This window comes from Strigops habroptila, chromosome 3 (genome assembly GCF_004027225.2).
Source record: "Strigops habroptila isolate Jane chromosome 3, bStrHab1.2.pri, whole genome shotgun sequence".
Classification (NCBI taxonomy): domain Eukaryota; kingdom Metazoa; phylum Chordata; class Aves; order Psittaciformes; family Psittacidae; genus Strigops; species Strigops habroptila.
The window spans coordinates 38,897,369-38,914,452 of NC_044279.2; the positions used below are offsets into that span (position 1 = coordinate 38,897,369).

A 17,084-nucleotide genomic window follows, 5' to 3' on the forward strand; every position below is an offset into this window, starting at 1 on the left:
GCTACTTCTATGCTTTCCCTATCTCCCTGTGCTGCAGATGGGAACAGACATGAGTTAAAAACCAGTGCAGAAAGTGACAGAGGGAAACACTGCCTATTTTACTAATGCCCATATACTGACAGCATGCATATAAAATCTTAAAAGCACTCAGGCACTTCTTTTGTGCCCACTTTTAAAGGGTTTAATGAAACATATAGAAACTGACATTTTAAACCTGTAGCTTTGGATGTTATTCTACTGTGTCAGTGTGTTTCTTTTTTTCTTCCAAATCACACAGCAATAGTTTTCTACCTTTCTGCCTCAAACTTTATTGAACAAATAATGAAGGCTATCTTCAGGAAATAAAATGTTTCTGTTCTTTGGCTTGTTGTAACAGGTGGGCAGCACATAACACAGCAGTAAATATGTGGGAATGTTAGCCATGGAGCACAATCTTAGCCCTCCTAGGATGTACAAACACAATTAGCAAGTGTATCACCATACTTATAATTAAGAATAGTTAAGGTTACAAGCCTTTGTTAGACTGTGCTGCAAGATAAAAGCAAAGACTCAGTTCCTTCCAGAGAGAGCAGATCTATATATAATCCTCATATGGGATCCTTATAAGTAAATATAAGGAATATACAAGGAAACTGGTAAATTCCTTAAACTGGTGTTCCCTAGACTTAAACTGGTTTGAGTGTCAGTAGATGATCATTCGTATTCTGCAACAGCATGCAAAGTCAGATAATATTTCTAGAAGATGTAGTAGATTCAGGAAGGAGATCAGACATTCCTTCGGGACATAAAACAGCTAATATATCACATTTCATGAAACTGCAGATTAGCTTTGCTTATGAAAGAAGCGTAGGACTTGATTTTAATTTTTTTTCTTTTTTCTTCACTATGGAAAATAAGGCCCTTATTCTGCAAATTGTTATGTATGCATTTATCTTGACATACAGCATATATTCCCATAGATTCCATGGGACTGAATGCCATGGATAAACACATCTGTAACTGCTTACAAGATTGGAACTAAAGAGCTTCAAAGAAGAAAATGAACGGACATAGTTTTTGAAGTATGCAAACAAAATAAGGGGAACCAGGATGCTTCCAGACATTGATCTAGATCCTTGCTGTGTATATTAATTCTGTATTTCCGCAGTCTCTACGTGCAAAAGTTTGGGGGCAGGTGGAAGAAGTGGGCTCACTCACTAATCCAGCTTCCCAGACCGGGGTTCGCTCCTACGACTACTCAAGCCACGTGTTAGTGTATTACCCCAGGCAGCACTTAACACATCCTTAAATCCCTCGAACTGAGAAGCGGGGTCCAGCGTGGGCAGGGGCCGCGGAGAAACGTCCGGGGCGCTACTGAAAGTTCCAGCCAACACTTTACAGAGTGTTTATTTTTTCTCAACATATTAATCCTATCGATTTAAGTAGGAGTATTTATCCTTTTTTTCGGCTCCATCCCCACGTTAGTATGACAGCGCTATTGTCGTCCAAACGCGTAGTCGGCGGCTCTTTATTATAAAGTCTAAGTAAATATGACACGGTACCGGCGCTCAATATTTACGTGGAGAACAGGCTCGCGTGCCCAGGATCCGGGGGTTCCTGCGCTCGGAGGCTCTGGTCCCGGGCACCCGCCCGGTCCCCAGCTCTCGCCCTGCGCCCGCCCCGGCCGGTGCTCCCGCCGCCGCTCAGCGACCTCCCCCGGAGCCGCCGCGTGTGACACACCGGAGCGGAGCCTCCCTCGCCCCCGCCTCCCGCCCCCGCTCCCCCGGGGCGCCGCCGTCACCGCCGGCAGCCGGAGCAGCCGCTGAAGCCGAGGGGCGGCGGGGCTTGCCCGCCTCTCCCCCCTTCCCATCCCATCCCTTCCCTTGCCTCTCCCCGGTGCCTATATATAACCGCCACTGCCCGAGCCAGCCGGGAGACTGCTCTGTACCTGCAGGAGACAGGAAAGACTAAATAAGAGCGGAGCCGCGAGAAGCGACTCTCCGGAGCCAGCCCCGCCAGAAGGAGGAGGAGGACGGGCCCGGTCCGGCGCCGCTGTCCGGTGCCGCCGCTCCGGAGCCGGGCGAACCCCGCGGGGACGGCCGGACCTGCGCGGCGGCGCGGGGCGCGCATGGCTCGGGCGCTGCCGGGGCCGAGCGTGGAGCCCTACCCCGGCCCCAGCGGCTCGGGGCGTGGGGGGAGGAGAGCTCCCTGCAGGCGGCGGCGCTAGCGGGGGGGGCCGGAGCGGCATAGCCCTCCCCCTGGGCGCCGGGGTGCGCTCGGCGGCATGTGCTGAAGTGCCCCGCAGAAGCCACACAAGTTGCCAGCGCGGCGCGGCCCCAGCGGCCGGACAGCGGGGAGCGCCCGCCGCCGGCTCCCGCCCGATCCTGTCCCGTCCTCCCCGCCTGGGGACCGCTCTCTGGCGGGACTGCCGGCAGGCAGGGTGATGCTGCTCGCCGGGAAGTGAGAGGCAGCGCGGCGGCACGTTCCCCACCTCGGGCCGAGGGTCCCCCTTCCTCGGAGCCTCTCATGCTTTCGGGGCCCCCTCGCGTGGCGGCGGCCCCGTGGGAGACGGGGGCGGCGCTGCCGTGATGGCCCTGGAGGAGAAGCGGGAGAAGCGCCCGCCCGTCACCCCCATGATGATAGAGGAGGAGGCCGCCCTGCGGAACGGCAGCCGGGGGCTGCCGCCGGGCTCTTGGGCCGAGGCGGCGGGGCCAAGACCCCGCACCACGGAGCGGCACATCGCTGTACACAAGCGCCTGGTGCTGGGCTTCGCCGTCTCCATCCTGGCGCTGCTGGCGGTGACCATGATCGCCGTGCTGCTCAGCGTCCGCTTCGAGGGGTGCAGCGCCGCCGCCGACGGCCCGCCGCGGGCCAGCGGCAACGGGAGCCTCCCGGGGGCGGCCCGGCAGACGCCCGGCGCAGGGCAGCTCCCCGGCCGGCCGGAGCAGGAGGAGGAGGAGGAGAAGGAGGCGCGGGGCGGGGAAGTGGCGGAGGAAAAGGAGGAGGAGGAGTGGCAGCGGCGACGGGAGCTGCCGCCCTGGACCCGGCCGCGGCTGCCGCGGCACCTGCGACCGCTGCACTACAACCTGATGCTGAACGCCTTCATGGAGAACTTCACCTTCAGCGGAGAGGTGAACGTGCAGCTGGAGGTGCTCAACGCCAGCCGGTACATCGTGCTGCACGCCCACCGCATGCACATCGAAGCGGTCCGCGTGGCCGAGGACAAGCTGGCCGGCGGCGTGCGGGTGGACCGCTCCTTCTTTTACCCCCAGACCCAGGTCTTCGTCGTCGTCCTCAACCGCAGCCTGGAGGTGCAGAGAAGTTACAACCTCAAGATCATCTACAACGCCCTCATCGAGAACGAGCTGCTGGGCTTCTTCCGCAGCTCCTACGTCCTCCACGGCGAGAGAAGGTAGCGGAGCGGTCGCGCTGCCTCACCTCACCTCGGGCCGAAGTTGGCGGCCCCCGCCCCTCCGCCGCAGCCCGCGCCAAACTTCGTGCGGGGCGGCGCTAGGACCTGGCGGGCCGCGGCTCCGCCAGGCGGAGGAGGCCCTGGGCTCCGCGCCGCCTGCACCGGCGGTTCGCGGCCGCGCTGAGGGGCGCGGGGCTCGGCCGGCGGCTGGCGGAGGGGGCCGCGGGATTGGGGGGTCGGCCGCCACGACTGCGGGACGCCCGGCCGGCCGGTGAGTGCTGGCCGGGCCTTGCCGCCAGCCGCCGCCTGACTCGCCGGGGGTCCCCTCCGCTGTCCAGCCGCCGCTGAGAGCTGACGCTGGGGGCGGAGCTGCGGAGGCTCTCGGGGGCCGACAGCCTTTCCGCGCTCCGCGCCACCGGCCGCTGTCGGAAGGGCAGTCGGAGGCGGTGGCCGACGCTCAGGGGCTATGTGGGAGCGGGCGCGGACAGGCCGGGCCCCAGCGGAGCTCCCTCGGCTGCTTCGGGCTGAGGACGGCTGTGCCGCTCCGGTGTGAGCCACGGCCGCCGCCAGGTGAGGGGATAGCTCCACCTGCGCGTCCGCCTCGGGCGGAGAGGGCTGCGAGGGGTACCGGCGGTTCGAGAGCTGCCCCGGCGCGGCTTAAAAATGGGCGGTGGTAACGGGTAAACTTCCTGGGGTGGCAGGAGTAAAGCACTGAGCCTGCCGGGGCAACCCCAGAGTGGAGGCGCAGGGTCTGTTGAATAAACACTCGCTTTGTGTCCGGCTGCCGTGTGTCCTCGTGTGACAGAGCCTTGCCAGGTTACAGGTAGCCGCGTGTGGGGAAGCGGAACTTCTCCGCTCTTTTGTCAATTATTTGAAGAAAGAGGTGATGGGCTGTGATTTCACGTCACGGGAACACATTCACGGCAGCTGCTGCAGCTGAGTCGCTGCAGATTTACACCCCGCGACTGGGCAAACCTGGCCGCTTTCCACTGTTTTCACGCACAGCAAGATTCGATCTTCAACTGTGTTTACTCTCTTGTAGCCCCTGGGTCCCTGTCGAGGCCCCTCTTACAGCAGGCAGGGTCACAGCAGGCAGGGTCACAGCGGAGGCCCCCTTTTAGGCTGTTATAGAGGCTTTTCTTTTTTCATTTCTCTTCTAACCACAGCCAGGCTTTGCAATAGAAAAGAAATATAGGATGGGCTTTTCGATATAATTTTAGAATTAGTTTCTTTTTAAGCTGCCCTTTCTTGAAACATCTGTGCTGTGACAGGTTTTCTCTTCCTGAATCTTACTGTTTCATACTGTGGAGTGAAGCAAACCGTTTATAGTTGAAAGAACTGGGCAAAAATAGTAAGTCAGAGAGAAAAAGAGTGCTCATCAACTCAATTAAATCAACAGCCCTTGCATTAAAACATATTTTCATTACTGTGATTACTGACAATTTTAAACAGCCAACTGCAAGCAGGATTAAAATTGTTTGTGCGATTTGTCATCACAGTGAATAAAATGGAAATTCAAGAAAGCATGGTTGTAGGAAAAGATGCGGATAAAATGCCTTTTATCGCGGAGGAGTAGATGACTGGGGTAATCAGGAGTTCTTACAGACCTGTATGGAAAATGGGCAAATCAGAGAACAAAATACAGTTAACAGCAGGGGGTATAATTCACTTTACAAACCCAAGAAATTATTTAAGCAGTTATTATTCTTGTGTATTTAGACTTTGTATAGGAATAATTGAACTGTCAGCTGTGGCAGTGACATTTCTCCAAAGTTACTATACTACAGTTCAATACCAATGCCCTAGTTATGATTTAAAAAACAACAGCAAAAAAAAGGCCCATTAACTTCTTGAACCATCAAGATAGTTTAAGACACAGGTTGGAAAGTGATGATGGTAAAATGTTTTTCCCACTACTGTCTGTATAACTTTTCACATAGAAGTTGCTTTGTGATACACTTGAATACAGTGATATTGGGAAGATCCTTACCTTGTGTAAGGTAACATTATTGTGCTGAGATCAGTGGCATTTTTTTTCTTTACACCAGATCAGTCATATTTCTTTCAGTAAAATGTTTTTAAAACTATAATCAATGCGTGGTTATAGTTTCAGGTGTTTGATTCAAGTGCTGGTTTTCCTTTTCAACTGTCACAGGCTTAACAACTCATTATAGTATAAAGGAAATAATACACATTCTAAACCAGGAACTTCTTTGTTCAGAGTGTGCTCTTGCAGTGTAGCAATTTGCATTTTGATTAATAACCCATTTTTAAGGAAATACATATAACCATTTGTAGTCCTTAAACATGGACGGCTTCTACTATGATAGACAGGCAGGCTTCTCTCATGGTCTGGGAGACCCTAATGTTCCAGCAGGGCTTTAGCTTTTAGACATCTTTATATTCAATTAAAATACAGCCACCTCATTGGAGTAGTGGTTGCTGTAAAAGGGTCTAAACCATCATTTTTCACTTTTGTTGTACATGAAGAGTCAATAACTCTGGCTAACTGCGAGGCTTCACAAACATCGTAATACCTTCGCTTGATTTCTTTTTTTTTTTTTTTTTCCTAAAGTTTGTTCATTTTCTATGGTCTTCACAGGTACAAGTAATAAATCAGCCTGAAATGTTGATAGCTACAGAAAAGTGTTTATTTTCTTACTGAAATCTTTGCTACTTTCACTAAAATGTAAAATGCAAGTGATATGCTACAAATTTACTCTGCATTGTGCGCCAGAATTTACTGGCAGTAATCAACAGACATTTAATACAGAGCTACTGTAGAGTACCATAAGAATATGCACACATTATTTAAATGAACATCAAACTTTGGCATAAATGAAAAGGAAGAAAAAGTTCTTACATCACGCAGACAAAACAAACAGACATATTCTTCTATCTTATAACAACTAAGATGTCAAAACAGATAGGTTGTTGAGGAAACACATGTCTTCCTTTAATAGATGAGGTGGAATTAAAACACCTGCAAATTACTGCTGTGGGTATGCTGAGAAGACAGGCTGCAAGGCTGTCATTCCCAGAAGTACAGCTTTTTATGGTGATATTTTGGGGAATTGGAGATAAAAATGTCAGTGCCCAGAGAGGTGTGTGGAGAGGTGGATGATCTACTCATCCCGCTCTTCACTTTTGGCATGCTATAGAAGTTTTGCTTGTTTTTTCCTCCTAACACAGAGAAATAGATAAAGATAGACAATGGTTTGTTTCTTTTTTAAACTTAGTCTTTGGGAAGCAGTTTTTAACTTTTTTTTGGTTTTGTTTTATGGTGCAACAAGCAAATCGATGTTTGATAGTAATGCACATGTTATAAATATCACTGTTATTGGTAGTTGATGTATTTTTAGTATGAAATATTGACCGCCCAGTATTTGCACAGTTATGTGTATGTGGCTATATCTACCTGAGACAATACAGGAGATGAAGAGTTTACCAGCTTTTATCAGCCTGGTGAAGGGATTGTTTCAATGGCCTAACACGTAACAAATATAAGAAGACTTCTGAGAAGATCTCCAAGAAGTGGGGTGAAAAAAAAGCTTCCTTGTTTAGAGAGTGTCAGAATCCATACAGTATTCCCTAAGTATGCATTTACATGTGTGTTGGAGCTCATTAAAATTGTTAATTGCAAAGGAAAGTTCATAATACTTGCTTTATTAATAAAAGAGCAGTACAGTTTTCCATGCTCACTTGAAGCTTCTATTGATGTCTGTAGCTGTTCAGAGTGTGCCTAGAATGCAGAATCAGGTCCACTTGAAATAGTTTGCATACAAATTAAGTTACTTCGCTTCATTTAATTGGGTGTTTTGTCTTAGTTGCACTGGTGAAAAATCCACTGATTATATGGAATTTTATTGGATTAACATTGGAATACCTGACACTAACTTTTACCTTATATTTAGCAACCTGATGCAGAATGACGATTTTAGTAATGCATGTTTTATAATGAGACAAGAAAATGCAATATGATGAATTCCTTCAATAATTACTAGCCAAATAAGGCTTTTTACTTTAGACAAAAGACAAATGGTAACTGCTTCAGTGATAGAAAAATTTTACATGTTAGCCTTATTTGAAAGAGGTGGTAATTTCACTGGAAAACATATATCTAGTTCTATCAGTTGTGGGTACGCTGTAGCAAGATAGAAGTGTAACATTTCAAGAAGTTTCTCTCTTCATTGTTTTTTATAAGATAAGGCTCCAAAATATGTATAAAACTCCAAGAAGTTTTAGGAAAAATTATTTAGATACTTTATTTTCCTTATGGGCTACCTGGTTTTTTGTGTCTCCCTTGGCATTAGAGAGTGTCATATTGCACAGTAATGCTTATAGACTGATTAATAATAGGTGCCACTGTTTTCATTATATTAAATCTATGCACTCATCCTCTTCCCTCGGAGAAATAACAAGTGATTAGTCAACCTCTAAAATCCTGATAAATGTTTACTTGGTATCTAAAATTGCATGGTTATTTCCACTGATGGAACATTGGAAAGTGAGACATGAATCAATATCACACAAAAAGCCTACATATGTGCTCCCTTTACAGTTATGTACTTGGCTCGTAGTAATTTTTTTATATCCTGCATGCCTCCAGAAAATATTCTTACTGAACCGCATAATTCAACCTTTTAAGTGTGGCTTCTTGTTTCTGCAGAAAAGATTATTGCACACGGGTTTTCTCCAAATGCGTAAATACAAGCATCTACCAAGAATGCTTCCTATTCTCTGTGTGGATTAAAATCTCTTTTGTTCTATAGAAAACAGTTAGAGATTTTATTGTCAAACTAAAGCCTTCCCATTCTCTACAGTGGTATAGTAAATATATTTTCCTCCTTCAAATGTCCTTTCCTGATTTGACCCATTAACTGAGAACATTGATTTGGTCTCTATAAAACACACGAGGGAAAAAACGCACGTGTAGAAGAGCTCTGCATGCGTTTCTTTTAAAACTCAGTGCTTGTTTAATCCCTTGTATTTGTAAATCTGCAAAGCTCACAGAATGGTTGTTTGGACTTGCACAGTAACAGCAGTGTTGTATGGTACTGTGTCTCATTATGGATGCCCCTACATGCAGCCAGTACAGAAGTAATCAGCAGTGAAAAACAGTAACCCTCGTGAGTGCACTATGTGATCCTAAGTTCTTGTGCCCAAAGAAAGGCAAAGTGTCAGTGTCTCAGCGCAGAGTGAACTGCCCAAAGGCTGTTAAATCCTGGTTTGAACTGAGGACTGTGCTTGCTAGACATCATATCACCAATACTGGCTAACTTTTTTTCACATATTGATGAACAAAACTGCTAGAACCTGGTTTGATGCAAGGTGAGGGTTTATTTATTTATTTAATGTCAGCGTGGCGTCTGCAAATTTGTAGGCCATTACTTTGTATCAATTGTGTTGCAGTACAGGGAGTAAGAAAGTGATAAAGCACTGCTCAAACACTGTATAGTTTGTACAGTTTGGTATTTTTTTTTTCCCCCACAATAGTCAAGCAATGTTTTATTTGCTATGTCCATAAATCAAGCGCTGTGCACAGTTAGTAATCTCTCTGTTGTTTGCTTCTTTTCTAGGTTTCTTGCTGTTACACAGTTTTCTCCTACTCATGCCAGAAAAGCCTTTCCTTGCTTTGATGAGCCCATCTACAAGGCCACTTTCAAGATCAGCATCAGGCATCAAGCAACTTACTTATCTTTGTCCAACATGCCAGTTGAAACTTCTGTTTTTGAAGAAGATGGATGGGTTACAGATCACTTTTCACAGACCCCTCTCATGTCCACGTATTACCTAGCTTGGGCAGTGTGCAATTTTACATACCGGGAAACTGTCACCAAGAGTGGAGTAGTTGTAAGTATTTCTAATGTTGTATCAAATACATTTCATTATTTTGAAAACCCTCACTTTTTGTAAGGGATCATAATATCAGCTACTTAAAAGTATTTTCTTGATTAGCCTTCCTAAAATTTTAATGATAGTGTGTATTGTTTGGCACCTTTTTGAAGGTTTTTCTAATGTTTTTGGTTTGTCTAATGCATTTTGTAACTGCTTAGCTTAGTAAGTGTGGTTGTCTGATGAAATGTTAAGCTTCTAAATGTGCTATTTCACTTCACTTTTATTTACTTGGGAAGTTTTCTCTTATTTTTCCTGTAGCCTTTTCAGTACCAGTGTCATGAAACTATTAAAAGAAAGCAGTAATACTGGCAGGGTTTCCAGTCCCTTCCTTCAGTATTGACATGTCCCTCAGTGTGCTGTGTGTTAGCTCAGGAGGCTGATAAAGTAATTTCTATCTTAGATCTCCTGCTCAGGAGCAGGACTCTACAACCTGTCAGCTTCCTGTGGAGTCCACATGGATGGAAGCACCAACTTTCTGGAGCTGTTTTTTCCAAATATGGCATGGTTCCAGGAGTTATGCCATGGAATAAAAAGAGAGAAAATCCTTTATTTGTGTCAGGTTTGGTTTTGTTTACAAATATCAAACTCAGAACTGTATAGCAAGCCAAAACACACATGAGAAATGCTGTCAACTTAATAGAATATTTCACAGTGCTATCATCTTGATTTTTCAGGTGAACATACAGAGAAACCCTGCTTCTTAGTTACTATGACTGACAAAACAGAGCTAGTTCTGGAAGCAGAGGGCTAGGCAGCAGTTCAAGCTTGTGTACCTTAGCAAAGGGTGTGTTTAACTTATACTACTGCAAATGCTCTATGACTTTGTGCTGTAGTCTTGGGGCATGAGGAAGGACTGCAGACCTCCCTTCCATGGCTGATCAGGTCTGGAAACATCTCCATAACCACTTTTAGCTAGCCTAAGCATAGAGCTGCTGTGGAGGGATCTGATTCCATGTACTCTGAGCAAAAGGTATTCCTTGTCTTCCTCATGCCAACCTTCAGCTCTCTACAGCTGTATAATCTGGCTGAAAACTGACCTGAAAAAATAAATGAAAATGTGGGAAATTTTTTGGATTACTGCCAGAGCCCTAGTATGGACTTGAGGCTTCACTGATGGAAGGTGGATGCAGGACAGCCCACTGCATTGGCATCCCTGATTTGGGCCATACTGAAGTGAACAGGAAATGTCTTGTTTTTGTCACTGGAACAGCTGGATAGGACACTGGTAGCCTTTCACACCATGGCCAGCAGACTATGGCACTGCCCTCTGGCTCCATGAAAGAGGAGGGAGCATGGCTAGGAAGTGGTTCTGTGAGGTGTTTTAACCTGCTAGTGTAAGGATGTGGGAACTACTGAAGCTGCCATTCCTAGTTGTTACCTGCAATGGCTGAAAGACTTTAGGTTTCTGGTTTGCTGTGGGCAGAGACACCTTCCGCTAGACCAGGTTGCTCAAAGCCCCATCCAAACTGGCCTTGAACACTGCCAGGGATGGGGCAGCCACAGCTTCTCTGGGCACTGTTCTAGTGCCTCACCACCCTCACAGCAAAGTACTTCTTCCTATCTAAATCTACCCTTTTTCAGTTTAAACTGTTATCCCTTGTCCTACGACTACATTCCCTGACAAAGAGGAGTGTTCACTGGCCTAGTGGAAAAGGATGAGAAATTGGGCCATTTCTTACTCCCTATCAACCAGTACTGAAACAGACTTCTATCCAGGTAGGAGTCATTGAAGGATTTAGTCTCAAGACTGGCCAGATATTCTTCAGCTTTAGAAAACACTGGTTACTTGAGGTTCTCCTTTAATTGTAATGAGATGGAAGTTTTCGGTGTGTGCTCTAGTAGGTAGATCTCATATTCCTTGTGATTTAATACTTGTGTAATGCTAGCAAGTTTGTCCTACACAATACTACCCTGTTATCTCACTTCAACATGCCCTAGACTTGTCTAGGAACCACTGCAAGCAGTTCAGCTTCCAGCAGTCACAGTAAGCAAACACGTAACACATGGGGGGTGGACCTCAGGACCGTCAATTTGAAAGATACAACCTGCTTCCTCTTTAACTCATTTTCTTGTAGTGTTATTCAGAACTCATATCCTGCAGACTTCTGCTGCTTGAGTATGTTTGATACCCTGAAGACAGAGGCACACTCATGTTGTATAGACAGTAATTAATAACTTTTTGCTGTTCTTGTGTTTAGCAAAACTGTTCTCAAGACTTCAGATTTAATAGGAATCTGAAGAGAAAAAACAAATATTAATTTCTTAGGAATTTTGTGGCTACTAGAGCCTGATAGTTATACTTGAAGCATTGGTTCAGCACACATAGGACATACATATGTATACTCCTCCAGCTTGACAGTATCACTACACAGAATTTTGCCAACAATTATGCAAATTAGTAAGTAATCAAAGACTGAAGATCTACATAGATTGAGATAGTCTCTTATCCCATAAAATGGTTTGGTTAGTTTAGAGATTTCTCTCTTGTTTTTTGTAATGCCCCTATCACAGAGGTGTATTAATGCCCCAAAATACCAAAATAGGTTACACCGAGTTATTGGTTAAATATATCTTGCTGTTATTCAGTCTATTTGTGATCTGATCATCTTTAATCATTGTTCAGTTTTGTTGAAAGAGTGTTTTTTAAGGTATGAAATCACAGCAAACACTTCGGTTCAGAGCTGTGTTCATTCAGATTAATTGCTGAGGTAATCCATCTTTTTGAGTCTTCTGTATTGCAATACCAGCAGCTCATGGACACTACTAGGTGAATATGAAATTATCTGAGTCCTGACACTTGCAATTTTAAACTTCTTGGTTTCCTCTGAAGCCACTTTTTCACTAAAATTTAGTTGTTCCCGTATCCATGGCAATGATAAAAGTAAGTTTGCTTCTAAAAATGATTAAATATTCAGGAAAATTAACCAAACATCCATATTGAACCATTTTGAATTGGGGAATCTTTCTTCAGTTAATGCAACATACACGGTATTTATTTTGTAGACATGTAGTAGACACCTAAAAGACTTTAGCTTGCATATACTTTTGTTTTGGCGTTTTCATGAACCTGGTTTTGGTTCACAAAACATTTTGGTGGCAAGGGACTGTACTTTCAAATTTTGGCAGTATGCTAAGTATTAAAATCTCACCTCTCTTCAAGCTGGCCAGTCTTACTAAAGTGCTATGGTCAAGGGTAGATAAACTCCCTGAGGAACAGAAAAAACTGTGAGATTAAAAGCAGATTTTGTTCTTCAGAAATGGTTGTGTTAGCTGTTCAGTTTATCTCAAAGAATGACATTGGCCTCAAAATTAATTTTAACCTAAATGTGAGATTCAAATATAAATCAAGTTATAAATAGAAGCTGGCTTTTGGAAAGCTTAGGTAGCCAATCAAAATAGTAATTTTGATATATCCTTTATAATTCTTGCAGACAGGAAGATGTTCTATATTTCATACACTGAAATTAATTTGGAAAGGGGTATTAAGACAAGCAGTGCTTTTCTAGAACCACAGCTCAGTGGTTCATTAGCATAACTCTTTAGTCCATATGGGTCTGATCAGAATCCCTTCCAGGCAGGTAATTTAAAGGCAAAGTTGACTTTATATGCATTACAGATATACAATATGTTGTTCAAATTCATCTGAGATTACAGGAAATCACTGCGTTTGCCTTTGGGGAGGGGCTTGATTTCTGTGGAAAGGGCTATGGTGCAGTCACCTCTGCTGCTGCAGATTGGGAGCAGTGCAATTCTGCCATGGTGTTGCCTGAGGTAATACTGTGTTGAGGGAAGAGAGATGCCCTTGTGAGCAGCCGTAGCTGATCTTTGTATGGCTCTAGCAGTTGTCAGCTGTAGTTGGTGAAAATGGGATCTATGTACTGTCATCTTTGCACAGTACAGTAATCCAGAAAACACGACTTACCTTCACGTGCTTGCTTGCTTGTACTCATATATTGTGTTTCCTAATCATACCTCTTATGTATGTTGTCAGTAATTTTTAAAAGCAAAATACTGCTGGCTGGATTGTAATGTTGGTCACATCATCTTTGTGTCTCTTTCCTTCATTGTTTTTATCTGTGCTTTCAATCCACCAGGCCTTTTCCTACTTTGTCACTTTATTTTTCCTGTCTGGATTTCTTTTTTATTGTACTTCATGTTTAGCTGTACTTCTATTGTTCAAACCATGTTTTTCATTCTTTTGTCTGGTGGACATGGAAACTGACTATATCTTGTATGCCTTCTCTCTGTCTCATAAGTTATTTTAATTCCTTTTTTTCCCCCGCTAATTCTTTCTTTTCAGTTAGTGCAAGGAGTGAGTGCTTAGGGACAAAGCACAATATATCGCAGGAGATGAACACATTGCTGAAAAGAGATGTTTCAGGGATATTCGTCTTCTACCATTCTTCTCTTTTTCTGTGGACGGGGTGTGGAGATAGGTATGGAAATAAAATGCTGACTGGCAGCTTTAAAGTGTTTGGCTCTTGTCAGGGGGAGTATCTGCTAAAAAGAAAAAAAGAAAGTGCATGGAAAGGAGTGGAGTCAGGAGGAACTGTGGGCGCAGGGGTTGGAAGAGCAAGTGCAGGCAGCATCAGAGCAGATGGGAGTGAGCAGCAGTGAAAGGAAGTGGCTATCTGGCTGGGTGGTGGTGAGTGGGAGGAGGAATGACAGTGGAAGGCAGTGCTTGAAACAAGAATTCTGTGTGGTTTCACTTTTGCTACTCCTGCTCCTCTTCCAAAATGGTTGCAGCATATGTTGCAGGATTGGCAGTACGTGGGCCTGACCACAGCTTAGTCAGCTCCATGCTAGGACCTCCACTGTTTGGCTGAATCCTCGTGTGTTACGTTTTGAAGAGACCTCTATAACTGGGTATGTCTTGGTTTCAGTTATATTAAACATTACTGTAGAGTCATCAGTGCCAAGTAATTTGTCATGATACAGAAAAAGATCTTGAGGCTAACAAAGATTTTATGAGAAGAGTCATAGCACAATAAGGCCAATCTTTATTGCATTGCTGTCATTTTCTTATTACTTTATCTAAGATGTAATTAGGGATCACAAGCTCCTGGTTTAAGATCTTAATTCAATACTTTACAGTTAAGTGTTATCTTGGCCAACAAGGAGGAGCTGTAATAATCTGGCTAAGGGAAAATAAGATAATTACTGTTCCTGTAGTGGTTTGCAGAGAGCCTGCATGACCATCCTAGCACTGAATTCTTTTAGGCATGTGTTTGGGAGGCTCACTCAGTTTGGCTCAGCGTCACGCAAAAACATAGGGTGGTCTCAAAAATGGGATCCATGCAGTAATATTCACTTGATTCTGCACAAGTGAAAAATAGTTTTTGCCCAGGAAGGGTTAGTGGACAGGATCACATAAGTAGACTTAGGTCAGAATCAGTGCATGTCCAATGGCTCATGCTAGTTTAGATCCAGCACAATGGGACCATGGTTTTATATTTGTCTTTAAAACAAGATATCTGGAAGTAGTGTGCTTCTAGCAATCTGTGAGATGCTGGAGAGCTGGGCTGGGCATTTCCTCATCTGCAGAGTGGTGATCAATCTGAGGAAACTGAAGAGCTGACTTTCATTAATAGCCTAAAAATAAAGTCAGGTTGAACAACTATTCAGAATAACTTTTTCCCCAGTGGGTTCTGTCATTTGTTAGTTGCTAGAAAAAAACAAAACATCAGTTCTCTCTAAAATATCTCTGCAGTTATTGTGCAGTTCAGCCTGTAGGGCTTAGAATTTTTTTAAATAAATATGAAAAGTGTATTAATATTTTTGTGTAATAACAGTAATGACCTCAAGACCAGGAATTTTCTGCCAGTTGATGACTACGTGGGTTAAAGGCCTGAGGCTCTTCCTTAGGCTCTCTCTTCAGCTGCTAGTTACTAACTGCCAGCAAAGTTTCTCCATTGGTTATTATTTATTAATCAGTATTGGAGCAATTATACACCAGATAATTCCTTCTGGGTGAGCAGACTTGTTACAGAAGAAGGATTTAGCTATCAAAAGTAGAATTAGTTCTCAAAATTATGTTTTCTTTCTCTGTAGCCTGAATTTAGTCCAGCTCCAGAGTTGACCTCTATTTTGTAAGTCCACCTAAACCTGCAAAGTAACTTTTGTTAGCCCATCACTTACCACTGGGAGGCCACATGTGTATCTGATAAGCAGCTAGCAGCTAATGCAGGAAGCACCAGGCATATTTCTCAAGCCTAGTGTGATGCAAGCCTGTAATGTTTAATGTTTATATGTCCTGGAATGATGCTCAGATAGTGATAAGATGACACCCATTCATTTTTGGTCTTCATTACAAATGTCTCACTCTTGCCCTCCCCAAAATAGCTTCCATCAAACAGTTAAAAATAAAACTTATGTTACAAAGGATGTGTTGGGAGATATGCAGTTATATTGAGCTGGAAAAGCACACACACATATGAACATGTATAGGTGTGTTTGAGCTTGCTTTGGCCTGTATGACATTTTTTCTATAGTAACAACAGAAAGGCTGGTTCTACAAGTACCTTTTACTCAGTTTAGTGTTTACTACTTGTGGTTCAACAGCTGGCAACACCAGCTGGCAACTAAGTGCCATGCAGCCACTTGCTCACTTCCCTCCTCCCGGGATGGGGAGGATAACTGGCAAAAGGTAAAACACATAGGTTGAGATAAGAAGAGTTTAATAATTGAGATAAAATAAAATACAATAATAGTCATAATAATAGGAAGAAGAGAGAGAGAAATAAACTCCAAGAAAGACAAGTGGTGCACAATACAACTGCTCACCACCTGCTGACTGATGCCCAGCCCGTCCCCGAGCAGCAATTGGTGGCTGTAATCCAACTCCCCCATTTATATCCTGAGCATGATGTGCTCTGGTATGGAATATCCCTGTGGCTAGTTTGAGTCAGGTGTCCTGTCTCTGCTCCCTCCTGACTTCTTGTGCCCCTCCTCAGTGGCAGAGCATGAGAGACTGAAAAGTCCTTGATTTAGGATAAGCATTACTTAGCAACAACTAAAACATCAGTGTGTTATCAATACTATTCTCATACTAAATCCAAACCCACAGAACTGTACCAGCTACTAAGCAGAAAATAAACTCTATCCCACCTGAAACCAGGACACTACTGTGAATTTAGTTGTGAGAAACTAATATAATACCTTAGTAGTCCAAAGAAATCATTACTTTTCCAGATTTGTCATATCAGAATTTGATTACCCATTCTGTTTCAGGTTTGTATATTGACAATGACTTCTAGTTTATTATTTTATAAATACTATAGCTACAAAATACTCTACAAACAATCAAGTTTATTCCATCTCTGGCACCCCTCTCGTGCAATGGGGTGGGGACAGGTGGCAGAGAACCAGCTGCGTTGGCCTCTTTCCACTGAACAGTACCCCTAGGAGATCCTGCACTGCTCCTGTCTGGCAGCTTTCTGGCTGCTGCATGCTTGTTGAGACATAGGAAGAGCAGCCAGAGATGAGAACTGAGCCTGTTATCTTCTTATTTGAAACAGCATAATTTGAAAGCAGATTATGTTTCTCTTTGAAGGATAAATGACCTGAAGTGTATTAAAAAAAAGTTATCCCACAGTGGATTATCCTGAAAAATATTTAGCAGTGTGTTTTGTCTCACAGCATGCACTGGAGCTGTGTGGCAGTGTGGGACACAGTGAGAAGACTAATACTTTATTTGGAATTACTGCAGTGGGGGAAGGGGGAAGAAGCAAAAGGTGGTTATTAGCATTCACTGGGGGCCCCTCTGGGAGTACCCACACTTTCTTCCCTCTCACCA

At 44.4% G+C, this 17,084-nt stretch overlaps 1 protein-coding gene across 2 annotated transcripts in view; it reads left to right on the forward strand.

The window, feature by feature from the left end:
* The first annotated feature begins 2,270 nt into the window (after positions 1 to 2,270).
* The window catches only part of TRHDE (thyrotropin releasing hormone degrading enzyme), a 221,055-nt gene continuing 206,241 nt past the window's right edge, over positions 2,271 to 17,084 (forward strand). Inside the window, exons 1-2 of one of the 2 annotated variants that reach the window (XM_030480256.2) lie at positions 2,271 to 3,391; positions 8,971 to 9,244. In XM_030480256.2, the coding sequence (XP_030336116.1) occupies positions 2,568 to 3,391; positions 8,971 to 9,244 (1,098 nt within the window). In that variant the 5' untranslated portion in view covers positions 2,271 to 2,567. The remainder of the gene's footprint in view (positions 3,392 to 8,970; positions 9,245 to 17,084) is intronic. The other variant, XM_030480257.1, reaches the window with a different exon arrangement.